The 17,695-nt window shown below is 39.9% G+C and overlaps 1 protein-coding gene across 2 annotated transcripts in view; it reads left to right on the top strand.

Moving 5' to 3' along the window:
- Positions 1-17,695, top strand: part of cpeb4b (cytoplasmic polyadenylation element binding protein 4b) — a 172,002-nt gene that overhangs the window by 133,438 nt on the left and 20,869 nt on the right. Inside the window, exons 4-6 of one of the 2 annotated variants that reach the window (XM_043703856.2) lie at positions 2,943-2,966; positions 15,325-15,498; positions 15,752-15,841. In XM_043703856.2, the coding sequence (XP_043559791.2) occupies positions 2,943-2,966; positions 15,325-15,498; positions 15,752-15,841 (288 nt within the window). The remainder of the gene's footprint in view (positions 1-2,942; positions 2,967-15,324; positions 15,499-15,751; positions 15,842-17,695) is intronic. The other variant, XM_043703857.2, reaches the window with a different exon arrangement.

Raw genomic sequence — 17,695 nt, forward strand, 5'->3', positions numbered from 1 at the left:
GTTTCCGCTGATAGGTGAGTGCCGAACCAGAGGACACAGCTTAAAAATAAGGGGTAGACCATTTAGGACAGAGCTCAGGAGAAACGTCTTCACCCAGAGAGTGGTGGCTGTGTGGAATGCTCTGCCCCAGAGGGCAGTGGAGGCCCAGTCTCTGGATTCATTTAAGAAAGAGTTGGATAGAGCTCTCAAAGATAGTGGAATCAAGGGTTATGGAGATAAGGCATAACCCTTATGCTGAGGATACTGATTAGGAATGATCAGCCATGATCATATTGAATGGCAGTGCAGGCTCGAAGGGCTGAATGGCCTACTCCTGCACCTTTTGTCTATTGTCTTATCAGAGCGTGAGTGATGAGACAGTCACTGTCTCGCCATCCATTGCTTTGTCACTTATTAGTTTAGATGTAAATATAGAGGTATTATTGCTCAGTTTGTAGATGATGCCAAATAGGTGATGTAGTGGACAGTGAAGAAGGTTACCGCAGAAGGAACCTTGATCAGATGGACCAATCAGTTGGAAGAGGCAGATGGGGTTTACTGTAGTTAAATATGAGATACTACATTTTGGTACAGCAAACCAAGGCAGATTTTATACGATTAATGGTAATGCCCGGGGGAGTATTGCCAAACAAAAGCCTAGAGGTGCTGATGCATAGTTTCTTGAAAGTGGAGTCGCAGGGAGAGAGGATGGTGAAGGCAGTGTTTGGCACAGCCTTCGTTTGAACAGAACATTAAATATAAGAGTTGGGATGTCATGTTGCAGTTGTGCAGGTCGTTCTGCTATAACATGACAGTTGTGTTCTTCTGCAACCTCACGCTATAGAAAATCGTGCTATGAAAAATCACTACAGAAAATTGCGACGTGGAAAATCGCTAATAGAAAATCACTGTACCTGTTCAGTAGAAAGTTCGTATCATCCAAACAACACCCACAATTCAGCAATCACGTTCTAGCCAATTCATGTTGATAAAACACTCATTATAGCACCAATGACCTGTATAGGACATTGGTATGGCAGCTTTTAGAATACTGCTTTCAACTCTGATCTTCCCTGCTGTGGTAAAGATGTTGTGAAACTTGAAAGCGTTCAGAAAAGGTTTACAAGGATGTTGCCAGGTTGGAAGGTTTGAACTACATGGAGAGGCTGAATAGGCTGGGGCTTTTTTTCCATGAAGTGCTGGATACTGAGGGGTGACCTTAGAGGTTTATAAAATTACGAATAGAGTGAACAGCAAGCATCTTTCTCCTAGAGTGGGAGAGTCCAAAGCTAGAGGGCACAGGTTTTAAGTGAGAAGGGAAAGATTCAAAAAGGACCTGAGGGGTGTGTGTATGGAACGAGCTACCAGAGGAAGTGGTGGAGGCTGATACAATCTCAACCTGTAAAAGAAATATTTGGATAGGTACATGATAGGAAAGGTTTGGAGGAATATGGGCCAAATGCTGATGAATGGAACTCGGTCAGATAGTGATGTCTGGTCGATGTAGATGAGTTAGACTGAAGGGTCTATTTCCATGCTGTGTGAATTTCCCCTTCACTTTCCACTCTTACTGCATTTATGCATAACTTGGTAAGACTGCACTTGGAGTATTGTGTACAGTTTTCCTCCATACCTGAGAATGTACTTGCCATAGAGGTAGTATAGCAAAGGTGTTCACTAGGTTGATTCAAGGTTTGCAGGATTGTTTTGAAGAGAGATTAGTGAATATTGGCTTGTTGAACCAGAGTTTAAAAGTACACGTGGGTAGCTGATTGAAAAGTGTAAAGTTTGACCAAGGCTAGACAGATTAAATGCAAGGAATGTTTCCTCTGGGGAGTCTCTGGAGAGCAAGGGGTCTCAGGATATGGTGTAGGCCATTTAAATCTGGGATGAAGGAAGTTTTTTTTTAATATTGAGGGTGGTCATCCAGTGGTATTTTCCACTACAGAAGCTGGGTCTCTTTTTTTTTAAACATATCAAAGCCATCAAGGGATATGGAGAGAGAGTGCGAATGTGGCATTGAGGTAGAGGATATTGAATGGCGGAGTGATATCAAAGAGTCAAACAACCTACTCTTAGTTTTAATGAATTGCAACTCAGTATGCAATGCTCTACTCTAACCTCCGTTGCCTGGGTTAGTGCAGTTCCGAACACAAGAAATTTGTCATCATTCTGTACAATGTGGTCCACTCGATCAGCATTCCAACTCTGAGTTTGACTTTCACTCCATCTATTACCTACATGTACCACAGAACTCACCAGAGCTGCTTCAGCAGCAGCTGCTAAACCTCCAAAATTTAGGAGCATTTGACCAACATTGCTTTAGAATTTGCTTTCAGGTCACTCATACTGATTTTAACTTTATTATCTTCCATCATCATTAGGATTAAAACTTGGAACACCTTAATAAACCAACATTGGAGGAGCAACTTCTTATGAACTGTAGTGGTCTACACTCTCCTCAGGCGAATTATACTGTTGTTTTTCATCTAGGGATAAGACTTGTCTAGTTTACTTTAGGTAACCAGTGTGACAGTTGAAATCTTTACCACTTTTAAACTGATTCCATCTGTGTTCATGGCAAGACCAAGAAGAATTTGATATAGTTATTCATTATCAACGTTTTAATCAACTATGCAATTTGTCCTGCATTTCTTCATCTCTCCCCCTTGAAAAGGTGGTTGTTTAGTAATTAGATTGAAATATTTGGTAGCAAATCCTTGCTAATGCCACAGTAGAGGGCTGCTGTTTAAGGTTTTCAGTATCAACAATTGCTTTTGCTTACAAATGTGACATCCATTTAAATAGCACATTTTCCTTTGAAGAGAGTGTAAACTAATTTAAACCAGTTCCATGGTATTATAATTCATAATTTCTGCATTGCTTGTTTCTACATGGGTGTTATAAAGGAAATAAATTTATCTTCTATGATTGAAAAGTGTTTTCTTTCTGTTTACATGCAGCGAGGACATATGGGCGAAGGCGAGGTAAAACTATGAAAATAAATTTTTATAGTGTATTCATAGTATAATACTTCACATTTAACTAGTCATACGTTTTATACGCAAATCACAACTTCAACATCCTTCATAAAGAATTGCTGTTTGAAGTTTCAGCATGAGATGCATGACACAACGAAGTATATTTTATTTCGATAATCCATGTACATTGATAATCCATTCTAGACCTCCTACAAATCTCTCTTCTGAAGTGCACAAAATTTCGCCTTATGATTTCCTCTGTGGGTTCCTTGACTTTGAATTATGTTTAAAAGATGCTAGCTTAGAATTCAATTTGGTAATACAAAAGAAGGCTTGACAAACATTTTTTAAAAATCCCCAAGTAACCCTTGCCCCCCCCCCCCCCCCCCCAGTTTACCGGTTTCACCTTGATTTGTTCAATACTCCATTCTGAACTGCTTCCAGTAAGACAAGAAAAACTGCTCTTTTTATTTGAACTTCACTTGTTATACCTTTAATTTTTAACAAATTTGTATGAATATTTGGTATGTTCTAACCATTTAATGTCCCAATAAACTTGCAAGCACGAGTATTCTTGAAGTAAATTTTTATTGAAAATTATTATTTTGCATGTATATTATCCTCATTAACATTTTACCAAGTTCCCTGTCATGTGAGGATGAAACCAAGGAGTGCGGACAAAAAAACTCTGCAATTTTTTTTATCTCCACTTGAAAATATGCATCTCAAATCTTTCATCCTTTGGGATGAAAGTTGCATCACTGCATGGCTAACCAAAATTGGATGTCTACAAATGTATATTAATTTATAAAATCTAATGCTTCAGCATTTTATACAATAATGGAAAGCTATTTTCATATTTTAGAAGAACATAGACCAAATGTAATTGAAAACCTCATTTTAATTTATGCCTGTAATACATGCATGTTTATGAAATTACTCTTCAAGTTTGTTATTCAAATTAATTTTACTGCATAATGATTATTCCAGGAGCAGCCACTGATTAAACCTAAAATATATTTTCTTAACCCATGTGAAGTAACTGAAGAGAAACACCGCCCCGCCGAAGCGCAACCCACCCATACCCCTACATTTACCCCTTACCTAACACTACGGGCAATTTAGCATGGCCAATTCACCTGACCTGCACATCTTTGGACTGTGGGAGGAAACCGGAGCACCCGGAGGAAACCCACGCAGACACGGGGAGAACGTGCAAACTCCACACAGTCAGTCGCCTGAGACGGGAATTGAACCCGGGTCTCTGGCGCTGTGAGGCAGCACTGCTAAACACTGTGCCACTGTGCCGATTTATTAATAATCTCCAAGCCATCGCAATTTTACCATAATTAGTGGAAGGTTAATTTTAGATTCAGATAGTTCTGGTGCAATATGTAATAAATTCTAGGTGCATTCAAGTAGTTAGTCTTGAATTCCTGAGCAGTGGACATTGTAATGGATATAGTCAGAAATGAGTATAGATTTAATTAGCTCCAGTCGACCTTCGAGAATGGCCATTGTTGAACAGTATATGTCTATCACGACAATAGCTACTACCAAAAGAGGAATAATGTCAATCTCACGTGAACTGTTCTCTCAAATGATTCAAGAATAATCAGAAGGCTTTTAATTCCATGCTTATGTGAACATGCACCAAGCCTATCACTCTTACGGTTTTACTTTCTATGAGCACTTGGATTTGGAGATGATCAATCCTGGTGTCCATTGACCTTTTATAATTCCCTGAAATAGCCATCATTTTTCAAACCGGTTTCTAAAAAAACATCCTCTTAGTGCTATTATTGCAATATCTTGTGTTCCCATTTGTAGGTGAATAAATAACATTTCTCAAAAGCATGGAGAATAAAGTTAACATTCATCTACTATATTTATTGATATTAATTATATCAACGTTAGCAGTGAATTTGCTTTTTCCAGTAGAAGTTGTACTTGTTAGAGGTTTGCCAAAATGGTTTAAAAGGATTGCTTTACCACCTCATTCTGCCTGTTCATTTCTTAACAGAATCCATCAGACATTCCTCAAGTTTTGTTAATGTAGAAGGTAGTCTAAAAATTAATTCAAATAAAATTAGGATGCATAAATGCAATATTTCAAGGTGTGCAGTGGCCAAGAGGGAATATGAGGAAAAAGTAACCTTCAAACACACCTTATTTCCTTTGTCAGATGAAATTATTTCTCTGTTTTATGTTAATTGAATAAAGAGCTTCAAGTAATTATCATTCATCATCTATTCTGTAGTGAGCCTAGTTTATGCAATCTGTTCTATTCCTTCAACCCTCTCAGCCTGATGAACTTGTGCAGCGCCCCTTAGTTGCTGAAATAAAAACAAAATGCTTAATACTCCACAGATGAGTCTGCATCTTTTGAGAGAAAAACAGACATAATGGGTGAACTTAAGGCGTGGATCGGTACCTGGGACTACAATGTTGTGGCCATCACGGAAACGTGGATAGATGAGGGACAGGAATGGCTGTTGGAGGTTCCTGGTTACAGGTGTTTCAGTAAGATTAGGGAGGGTGGGAAAAAAGGAGGGGGGGTGGCATTGCTAATTAGAAATGGTATAACGGCTGCAGAAAGGAAGTTTGAGGGGGATCTGCCTCTGGAGGTAGTATGGGCTGAAGTCAGAAATAGGAAAGGTGCAGTCACCTTGTTGGGTGTTTACTATAGGCCCCCCAATAGCAGCAGAGATGTGGAGAAACAGATTGGGAAACAGATTTTGGAAAGGTGCAGAAGCCACAGGGTCGTAGTCATGGGCGATTTCAACTTCCCAAATATTGATTGGAAGCTCTTTAGATCAAGTAGATTGGATGGGGCGGTGTTTGTGCAGTGTGTCCAGGAAGCTTTTCTAACGCAGTATGTAGATTGTCCAACCAGAGGGGAGGCCATATTGGATTTGGTACTCGGTAATGAACCGGGACAAGTGGTGGGCTTGTTAGTGGGTGAACATTTTGGTGATGGTGACCACAATTCTGTGACTTTCACCTTGGTTATGGAGAGAGATAGGTGCGCACAACAAGGTAGATTTTATAATTGGGGGAAGGGAAATTACGATGCTGTAAGGCAGGATTTGAGGAGCATACGTTGGGAGCATAGGCTGTCAGGGAAGGATGTGGTGGAAATGTGGAACTTTTTCAAAGAGCAGATACGACGTGTCCATGATATGTATGTACCTATCAGGCAGGAAAGAAATGGTCGTGTGAGGGAGCCTTGGTTGACGAGAGAGGTTGAATGTCTGGTAAAGAGGAAGAAGGAGGCTTACATAAGGTTGAGGAAACAGGATTCAGACAGAGCAGTGGAGGGATACAGGATAGCCAGAAGGGACCTGAAGAAAGGGATTAGGAGAGCTAAGAGAGGGCATGAAAAATCGTTGGCGGATAGGATCAAGGATAACCCCAAGGCATTTTATGCGTATGTGAGAAACCGGAGAATGACGAGAACGAGGGTAGGTCCGATCAAGGACAGTAGTGGGAGACTGTGTATTGAGTCGGAAGAGATAGGAGAGGTCTTGAACAAGTACTTCTCTTCAGTATTTACGAATGAGAGGGACCGTATTGTAGAAGAGGAGAGTGTGAAATGAACTGGTAAGCTAGAAGAGATACCTGTTAGGAAGGAAGATGTGTTGGACATTTTGAACAACTTGAGGATAGACAAGTCCCCCGGGCCTGACGGGATATATCCTAGGATTATGTGGGAAGCAAGAGAGGAAATTGCAGTACCGTTGGCAATGATCTTCTCGTCTTCACTGGCAATGGGGGTGGTACCAGGGGACTGGAGAGTAGCGAGTGTTGTGCCCCTGTTCAAAAAAGGGAATAGGGATAATCCCGGGAATTACAGGCCTGTTAGTCTTACTTCTGTGGTAGGCAAAGTAGTGGAAAGGGTACTGAGGGATAGGATTTATGAGTATCTGGAAAGACACTGCTTGATTAGGGACAGCCAGCACGGATTTGTGAAGGGTAGGTCTTGCCTTACAAGTCTTATTGAATTCTTCGAGGAGGTGACCAAGCATGTGGATGAGGGTAGAGCAGTGGATGTAGTGTACATGGATTTTAGTAAGGCATTTGATAAGGTTCCCCATGGTAGGCTTTTGCGGAAAGTCAGGAGGCATGGGATAGAGGGAAATTTGGCCAATTGGATAGAAAACTGGCTAACCGGTCGAAGGCAGAGAGTGGTGGTAGATGGTAAATATTCAGCCTGGAGCCCAGTTACAAGTGGAGTTCTGCAGGGATCAGTTCTGGGTCCTCTGCTGTTTGTAATTTTTATTAATGACTTAGATGAGGGAGTCGAAGGGTGGGTCAGTAAATTTGCAGATGATACGAAGATAGGTGGAGTTGTGGACAGTGAGGAGGGCTGTTGTCGGCTGCAGAGGGACTTAGATATGATGCAGAGCTGAGCTGAGGAGTGGCAGATGGAGTTCAACCCTGCCAAGTGTGAGGTTGTCCATTTTGGAAGAACAAATAAGAATGCGGAATACAGGGTTAATGGTAGGGTTCTTAGTCAGGTGAAGGAACAGAGGGATCTTCGGGTCTATGTACATAGATCTTTGAAGGTTGCCACTCAGGTGGATAGAGTTTGTAAGAAGGCCTATGGAGTATTATCGATCATTAGCAAAGGGATTGAATTCAAGAGTCGTGAAGTGATGTTGCAGCTGTTCAGGACTTTGGTTAGGCCACAGTTGGAGTACTGTGTGCAGTTCTGGTCGCCTCACTTTAGGAAAGATGTGGAAGCTTTGGAGAGGGTGCAGAGAAGATTTACCAGGATGTTGCCTGGAATGGAGAGGAAGTCATACGAGGATAGGTTGAGAGTTCTCGGCCTTTTCTCGTTGGAACGGCGAAGGATGAGGGGTGACTTGATAGAGGTTTATAAGATGATCAGAGGAATAGATAGAGTAGACAGTCAGAAACTTTTTCCCCGGGTACAACAGAGTGTTACAAGAGGACATAAATTTAAGGTGAAGGGTGGAAGGTATAGGGGAGATGTCAGGGGTGGGTTCTTTACCCAGAGAGTGGTGGGGGCATGGAATGCGCTGCCCGTGGGAGTGGTAGAGTCGGAATCATTGGCGACCTTTAAGCGGCATTTGGATAGGTACATGGATGGGTACTTAATCTAGTTTAGAAGTTCGGCACAACATCGTGGGCCGTATTGTTCTATGTTCCACATTAAGCTTTCATCAGAACTGAGGAAATTTAGGAATAATGGGTAAAAGAAAGGGTCATTTAAATGGCAACATTGTGCAAGACCAAAGGGAATAAGGAAGAAAATATTTTGGAGAGTCCGTGTGTACTCTAGGTGGTATGAATGGCAAAATGGTGAACATCTACTGTCTGAAAGTGAGGAGAGAAGGGGATTGCAGGAAAAGTAAGTAATGATTAAGCCAGTAAAGATAAAGTAAAAAAAAAAGGTGGAGGAGGTTATAACAAAAATTTAAACTGAATCCTGAAGGCTGGGTTTCAAATAAACCTGTTTGACTATAACCTGGCGTTGTGTGATTTTTGATAAAGTCAAAAAAATTGACATACTGTTCCTCAGTTATATTGTGCTTTGCCTCCCATGTCGGAGGCTGAGAATGGAAGGGTCAAACTGGAAACAACAAATTCAAATGATAGGTCTCGAAGCTTGGGCTACCTTTGCCAACTGAATAGGAGTAATCCAACTGAGTTGACACATGACCTGATCTTTTACTTGCATCTCAACATCCAAGAGCTCAAACACTCCTTAGACATGAATAAGTTTGTACTTTTAACTTGGTATATCATATTAGCTGTTCAAAATATGGCTTCCTCCGTATTGTGAAGACTAAATGAAGATCAGGTGACTCCACTGTCATGTCTTGCAAATGTGCAATATACTCTTAAGGGATTTGCTAAGTGAACTAAAATATGTTTAAATTCATTAACTTGAGTCCAGATGTGCATGAGCCATTGAATTTAAGTCTACATAAGTAGATTCTGGATTAGTGGTGCTGGAAGAGCACAGCAGTTCAGGCAGCATCCAAGGAGCAGCGAAATCGACGTTTCGGGCAAAAGCCCTTCATCAGGCTTTTACCCTTTATTCCTGATGAAGGGCTTTTGCCCGAATCGTCGATTTTGCTGCTCCTTGGATGCTGCCTGAACTGCTGTACTTTTCCAACACCACTAATCCAGAATCTGGTTTCCAGCATCTGCAGTCATTGTTTTTACCTACATAAGTAGATACCAGGTGCTATAAAAATTCACTGACCACTTAATTCAAATAAGTAACATTGTTGTAGATTATCAACTTTCTCACACCTAACTTTCACATCCATTTCTAACTTTTTTCTCTTCCAGCCAATGTTTACTGACCAGAAATGCTACCTGTCAACCTTTCTTGACTGATGCTGTCTGATCTTAGAATTTGATCCCCAAAGCTGAGCATTATTTCTCTGTATAACCTAAGCGTCTTTTCCACATTTGTATTCCTGCCTCTGAGATAAAGCCTAACATTCCAATAAACAGTGTCGAGTTATGGAGTTCTTTGTAAATTTGTTTGCAACGTTTACTGATTATTGCTATACATCTTGATAAAATCGGCATATTGAATAAGGTTTTGTAACTGTGAAAAATAATTGTGCAATATGGAAGAAATCTAAATTGAATACTGCAGTATTACTTACAAATACTGTTGAACTAACTTATTTTGGATAATATATTGTGACTTTAGCTTTTGAAATTTGCATAAATCAAACAACTCCTGATAATTCAAATTTACCAACAGCTTTAATCCAACTGCCACTGGATTCGTGTATCCTGATTTTTTTTTTTAGATGGCAAAAATGCCTTTTGAGCTGCTTTTGAATTACAATATTTCTTTCCCATCCAAAGTAAGAGGTCAATTCATTAGTAATAAAAACAAATGGTGTCCCAGAGGTATTCTCTGAAACGTTCAGCAAGTAGGCGGCCTGTCTCCCCAATATAAATTTTCCAAGGAGCAGGAGAATCGACGTTTCGGTGGAACGTTTCAGAGAACACCTCTGGGACACCCGGACCAACCAACCCAACCACCCCGTGGCTCAACACTTCAACTCCCCCTCCCACTCCACCAAGGACATGCAGGTCCTTGGACTCCTCCATTGCCAGACCACAGCAACACAACAGCTGGAGGAAGAGCACCTCATCTTCTGCCTAGGAACCCTCCAACCACAAGGGATGAACTCAAATTTCTCCAGTTTCCTCATTTCCCCTCCTCTCACCTTGTCTCAGTCCCAACCCTCGAACTCAGCACCACCACCTTCCTAACCTGTAATCTTCTTCCTGACCTCTCCACCCCCACTCCGGCCTATCACCCTCACCTCAACCTCCTTCCACCTATCGCATTTCCAACGCCCCTCCCCCAAGTCCCTCCTCCCTACCTTTTATCTTCGCCTCCTTGGCACACTCTCCTCATTCCTGAAGAAAGGCTCATGCCCGAAACGTCAATTCTCCTGCTCCTTGGATGCTGCCTGACCTGCGCTTTTCCAGCAACACATTTTCAACTATAGTATTAAAAGCCAGTCGTCTCTATTTCAGTATGTTGCTGCAAGAGTTTCTCAGGGCAGTGTTTTCGACCCAACCATCTTCAGTGGTTTCACCCATGACCTTCCATCATTCAGCTAGAAGTGGGAATGATCACTGCATAATATTCAGAACCATCAGGTTAAACATTGGTGCCTGAAATGATCCCTGCATTCTGTATGTGATCCCTCTTATCAGATGATTCACAACCAATTGTGAAATTGGCACATGAGCTATGTTTTTAAAATCCCCAGCACCAACCTTCTCTCACTTCAAATCAGTCTGTACCTGCATGCAGGAAGAACTTGAGAATGACCAAGCTTGGACTGATAATTGGCACATAACATTTGTGCCACACAAGTGCCAATCAACTATTATCTTCAACAAGGGAGAATCAAATAGTCTTGACTGCTATGTTCTTGATGAATATAAGGAAAAATCCCCAGGAAGATTTGGCCCAGAGGACAATGCAGTACATTTAAACATATCTAATTATGTATGAACCAGTTTTGTGCATCCAACAAAGATTTTAACTATATAAAGGAATCCTTAATAGGTTTGAATCCTTCAATTTATTACTTTACTTAGGTCTAAATCATTGATATTATAGTCAGCAGCTATGACTTAGAATTGAAGCCTGAGAGTTAATCCTATTTTAAAACATTGACATTGCAAATGGAAGATCATGTAAAAGGAATAACTTGCATAAAGAAACAATGCAAAAAGGAGCACATGCTCTTCAGCTCTCCTTTCTGCATTAAGTTTCTTTGTGTAGGGTATTTCTCTTACATAGTCTGTTTTATTTGAATCAAGCAATTGTTGGGTTGTTTGGTAGGTGTATAAATGGGATGAAGTAGATATAAACAGACTACTTCCACAAAATGTATAAATTTCATGTTTTAGAAATGTTTTAGAGTGCAGAAATTGTTTTTGCAGTAAATTATTAGACTGGAATGCACTACAAGTGTTGGTGCTGAAAGCAGAAATTGTGTCAACGGTTAAGATTGGTAGTTGAACAAAAAGTATTAAGTTCATTAGCTCAAGGTGGGGATGGTTCATTGGATTTTTCTGCTTCCCTAAATGTTAAATGCTAGCAAGAACAGGTTGAGTTAAATAGTCCACTTTCAGGGTCCTTGTAGTTTTGGGTGGAAATGTAGTATAATTCCAGAGGAAAACACAGCTGCAATTTATGAAGTTTATCGGAAGGGAGGAGGTCTGCATGAAAGAAGCAAAGTAAATGGAACACATTATTTGCTGGAGGTATGTGGACAATCAGTTTGTCGAGGGAATTGAAGATAGGGTCTTGTAAGGCTATGAGAGCATTTAAACTAAGGATGGAAACTTGAGACTCAGAGAGCCAATAAAGAAGAGAACTTTGGATAAGGTACCTTTGTAATGATAGAGCTGGCAGAATTTTAGTTGAATTGAATTTTCTGGAGACTGGGAAATGGACAAAACCATGTCTGCAGATAATTAAGGCATGCAGAAACAAAAAACAGAAAATGCTAGACCTAATCAGATCAGACAGTATCTATACAATGCGAAACAGTTAACATAGGTGATTTTTTTGAATGAAAGGTCATCTACCTGAAACTTGAATTCCATTTTGCTCTCTACAGATACTGCCTGACCTGACTATTTGCAATACTAATTTTATTTCATCTCCAGCAATATGTTGTCAAATGCATGAGTGTTTCAGTTGTAAACTGGCTGAGATGGGGAGAGAGGGAGGGAGGGAGGGGGCGAAGACAGTTCCTCTTACTAAGATGGAAGTAGCTATTCTTTATGATAGTAGGCAGGGAGTCTAAAGATTAATTCAGACTCTAAGATTTCTAGGTTGCAAGTTATCTGGCTCAGCCTTGGTGCCCAGGATGGGATGAAGTCATTGGTGAGGGCAGGAATTTTGTACTGAACGTTACATGCACATTGGTCCTCGTTACGCTTAGCTGAGAGATATTATTCAGTCTAGTATGCAAGGTGAAAAGTTTATTTTTCTATATTATGTACATTCAAGACCCAAAATGAAATAAATAAGCAATGCAGATCCATACTTCACATTTTATACAAATACTTCATGGTCAGGCTCAATAAATATATTTGAAGTTCAGGCAAATTAGAGCAAACTGCAGCATTCACGTCTCAACATTTAATTGTGTTATCTTCAATGTATGTGAACTTTAGTCCTATAGCTACCACCATACTAACTTATGTGCCAAATGTTTAAGTTTGAAATGGGCACTATTAGAGAAAAATGTATAATGGCAAAGTTTTGTAATTCTGACAATGAAATACGGTTTCAACAAAATCTATGAAGTTTTTATTCTAATTACTCTTTATTCATTGGGGGAGAGAAAAGAAAAAGGAGCATAAATACAAACATTAAAAATAGAGCAGGAATAGACCAGTTAGTCCATTTAGCCTACCCTGTCATTTAATACTATGATGGCTAAACCTCAGCCTTAATTATACTTTCCTCCTGATCGCAAAATCAAGAGACCTAAATCAGTCAGTTTCAACTTTGAGTGCACAAACAGCACATACTACCTTCTGAGTAGATTATTCTCAAAGCCTCAAGTGAAGAGTTTTCTCCTCTTCTCAGTCCTAAATGATTGATTCTTTATCCTATGACTGTGTGTGTCCATGTTTTAGATGCGCCAATCAGGGAAACAACCTCTTAGTGTCTATGTTGTCAACTTTAAACTTTTCCTCAACATCAGAAAATTGCATTCGGTACAAAAAGAAATTGGGAAGCTTAAATATCTCTAGGATATTTCAAAATGAAAGGAGACAAAAAAACAGGCTGTTAGCTTAATGTCTATTATTGGGGAAAATGTTAATATGTTGTGAAGGATGTAATGGGCATTTAGAATACATAATATGATGTTGGAGGTAATATATTTCTTGGATAGAAGATTGGATAACTGATAGAAGACAATGTTGGGGTAAGGTGGGAATTTTAGGATGACAACTAGTGGTGTGACATAGGGGTCTGGGCTGGGACAATCACTGACGCTCGGCATCAGTATGTACTATTTACAAGACGCACTGCAGAAATTCACCAAAGATCCTCAGACAGAACTTTCCAAACCCACAACCACTTTTATCTAGAAGGACAAGGATAACAGATAAATGGGAACACCACCACCTTCAAGTTCTTCTCCAAGCCACTTTCCATCTGAACTTGGAAAAATATCACTGTTCCTTAACTGTTGCTGGGTCAAAATCCTGGAACTCCTTCCCGAATGGCATTGAGAGTCAACCTACAACCAGTGAACTGCAGTAGTTCAAGAAGGCAGCTCACCACTGCCTTCTCAAGGGCAACCAGGGACATGCAATAAATGCTGGCCAGCCAGCAATGTCCATATCCCACAAATGATTTTAAAAGACATATTTACAATATATTACTGAATTGGGTGAGAGGAGTGAATCTACTATAACCAGGTTTGCGGATGATACAAAAATATATACAAAGGCAGATGGTGAGGTTCACTGAGTCTGCTGAGGGATATAGGCAGATTAAGTGGCAAAATAATTAAATACAATATGGGAGATAATGCATTTTGGCAGGACGAATAGAGAAACTTGTTTAAATGAGGGGGAAAACTTGACAGCTACAGTACAGAAGGATTTTGGAATCCACATGCATAAATCACAGAGTTCATCAATGTTCAGAAAGCAAATGGACATTGGCCTTTATTTCAAAGGGAGTGGAGTATAAAAGTAGGGAGGACTTGGTAAAACAATATAAGGCACTAATCAGACCACAGCTGGAATAGTGCGAACAATTTTGAACCCTTTATCTAAGGAAGATATGCTGGATTTGTAGATTGTACAGAGAAGGTTCTCTAGGTTGTTTCTGGTTACAGGAGGATTGTTTTATGAGGAAGTTGTGGAGGTAGGGTGTATAATCATTGGAATTTAGAAGAATGAGAAGCATTGAAACATTCAAGATTCTTAGAGTTGATAGGGTAGATGCGGCAAGATTGTTCCCTGTTATGGAAGAGCCTAGAACCAGAAGGCATAACTTCAAAGTGAGGGCTCACCCATTTAAGATGGATAAAGACAAATTTCTACTTGACTGGGTAGCAAATATGTGCAGAGGGTTGTAGAATCTGAGTCATTATATATTCAAGGAACAATAGACACTCTTAAGTAATCCAGGAAAAGACAAGAAAGCGGATTTGAGGATTATCAGATGAGCCATGATCTCTCTGGTGGAGTCAATTTGTTGTGCTGAATGGTCTGCTTCTCCGATATCTTATGGTCTTGCATTCCCTCTTAGACTCTTAAAACATAGTCAGAGTTAAGTACATTCCCTCTTAAACTTCTTTCTGCTTTCAGTCCCTTTCATTTGGTATCCGTGTTGTAACATTCCCTTTAATCCAATGGGCTTTCACTTTACGAACGAATATTACTTTTCTTTCTAACTCCTTTTGTAAATCTGCATACACAGCAATTGTTCTGCCTTCGCGAACTTCTACATCATTCCAAAGTGTTCTATCAGGTTAGTTGAGCACTCTTTGCCTTTAAAGATACCTGGTGACTTAAATTTGTTAGCCCATATTTTTCCAAAAAAAAATGTTCTTATATACTTGGAAGTCTATGCAAGTTTCAGTGTGAGCCAAATACAAACTATGCAGATTTTGAAGTGCTATGACAAAAAGGAATGAAATCTACAAATTAGTGCTATAAAAGCAATAACATAGTTTACGTGTATCTATTTTAAGAAAGGGTAATTGACCGGTAGAAGGCACATTTTACAGCATAAATGCTATCCTGATGTGAAGCAAAGCACTTGTGAATTCTTTATTGATTTAATATTTGTTTCTTCTAGGTCATTCTTCACTCTTCCCTGTTGAAGATGGGTTCCTTGATGATGGACGTGGTGATCAAACACTTCATAGTGGCATAAGTTCTCCTCATTGTTTTCCTCATCAAAATGGTGAACGAGTGGAGCGATATTCCCGTAAAGTGTTTGTTGGTGGCTTGCCACCTGATATTGATGAAGGTAGTGCTGCATTTTTGCAAAAATAGTTTGTTTCAAAATATAAATAAATATTTTCTATTTCCCTTAGCACTAAAATGAGAGGGGCCAATGTGCATGCATGCCAAGATTAAGTCATGGTCTCTAGGTCAAGAAATCTGAGTCAGCTTTTAGTACTTTTTCCTGTATTTACAGACATAGAATATATTTTTTACATCCTCAGCAGAACAACAATCTATGTAGTTGAGAGAGACTGAGCACATTTTTGTTCTAACAGATGAAATCACAGCTAGCTTTCGTCGTTTTGGTTCTCTGGTTGTTGACTGGCCTCATAAAGCAGAAAGCAAGTCATACTTTCCACCAAAAGGTAAGTCAAATTAGATCTGACACTGACCTTTTTGTGTAGTGCTATGATTGAGAAAGGTCACATTTGAACGATGCCGTTGTAATCTTCATTGTCTTTACAAATGCACTGTTCATCTTTGTTTTAACCTTGTTGCATGTAATAAAAGGAGATGATCATCACAATCAGGGATACCTGAGTCAATTTTAAAGAATCTAAATCTTTGCAAAACTGACATTTCTAATTAAGGTGACATTAAGAACTGCAACAACGTCTTGGTGTAGGTCGGTAGTGTCAACTTGGAATAATTGTGAAGCATTGTTTGCAGGCTGTGAAGATGTTGGGTTTTTTTTGGGCACGGTGGGTGCTGACTCCAAGATTAAAAGTGAAAATGGGCACTGAATTGAAATGCAGGTTGCTGGGATCATATATTGGTCATGTTGGTTAATTGATATGAGAGGACATAAAAGTATGATTACTATTAAGCAGATTGGGGTAAAGACAGCTACTTGTACAATAGAAGGACCTTAACACCAATTTGAAGTGGAGTTTCAGACAGAGCCTAGGAAGGGTGTACCATTATGGTAAGGTCTTAGGGAATGTTGCTTGAAAGTGGAGTTGCAGGTAGATAGGATATTTAGGAAAGCATTTGGTGCGCTTTCCTTTATTGACCAGAACAATGAGTATGGGAGTTGGGAGGTCATGTTGTGGCTATACAGGACATTGGTTAGGCCACTTTTGGGATATTGTGTGCAATTTTGGTCTCCCTCTTATAAGAAGGATGTTCTGGAACTTGAAAGGATTCAGAAAAGATCTACAAGAATGTTGCCAGGGTTGGAGGGTTTGAGCTGTAGGGAGAGGATGAATAGGCTGGAGCTGTTTTCCCTGGAGACTGAGGGGTGACCTTATAGAGGTTTATAAAATCATGGGAACATGGATAGGGTAAATAGACAAGGCAATTTCCCTGGGTTGGGGGAGTCCAGAACTAGAGGGTTTAGGGTGAGACGGGAAAGATTTAAAAGGGACCTAAGGTACAACCTTTTCAAGCAGAGGGTGGTGCATGTATAGAATGAGCTGCCAGAGGAAATGGTGGAGGCTGATACAATTGCAACATGTAAAAGACATGGATATATGAATAGGGGGTTGAGAGGGATATGGGCCAAGTGCTGGCAAATGGGACTAGATTAATTTAGGATATCTGGTCAGTATGGATGAGTTGGAGTGAAGAGTCTGTTTCTGTGCTGTATATCTCTTTTGACTCTATGCCACAATCTTGAATAAATTCAAAAAATTGGGAGGAGGAAATAATTTAGTAATTTCTTGTGTGTAAAACTGATGTTGGATATGTTTATCAATGGGACACCTGATCTGCACACAGGGTCAGGACGCAGCTAAATTCCTTTTTCAAATATGGCAGCCGCTTAAACATTAGATCCCTAGTAAATATTGATGTTTGCCTCATGTCTGGTTTGGATTTCTGTTCCTCCTGTTTTCCTGTGGATGCAGCCCAACAAACAGCTGTTAACAAAAAGAAACTTGCATTTCTTTCAAATTCAATTAATATGCTCTTGAAGAAGTCAGTATTCCTCTCAGCTCATTCACACACTTGAAGGCCATTCTTTTGATATTCAAAGCAGTACGATCTCTATAATTTCCCTATAATTGGCATTCTGGGGTCACCAGTGTTCCAAAACTTAACTAGACTACATAAATGCTATGGCTACATCTTAAACATTTATCCATCATCAGTACAACATGGCTACAGCATGAGCCATTGCTGAAATATATTACAAAACCCAGCTTGGTAACTGACAACTGGTGGGCTGAGGGTCTCTTTGCATGCAATTAGACTCTATAACTGTAAGACCACCTTCAATT

Source organism: Chiloscyllium plagiosum, unplaced genomic scaffold (assembly GCF_037043375.1).
Source record: "Chiloscyllium plagiosum isolate Xiang-an unplaced genomic scaffold, Cpla_swu_hap1 HiC_scaffold_16, whole genome shotgun sequence".
Taxonomy (NCBI): Eukaryota; Metazoa; Chordata; class Chondrichthyes; order Orectolobiformes; family Hemiscylliidae; genus Chiloscyllium; species Chiloscyllium plagiosum.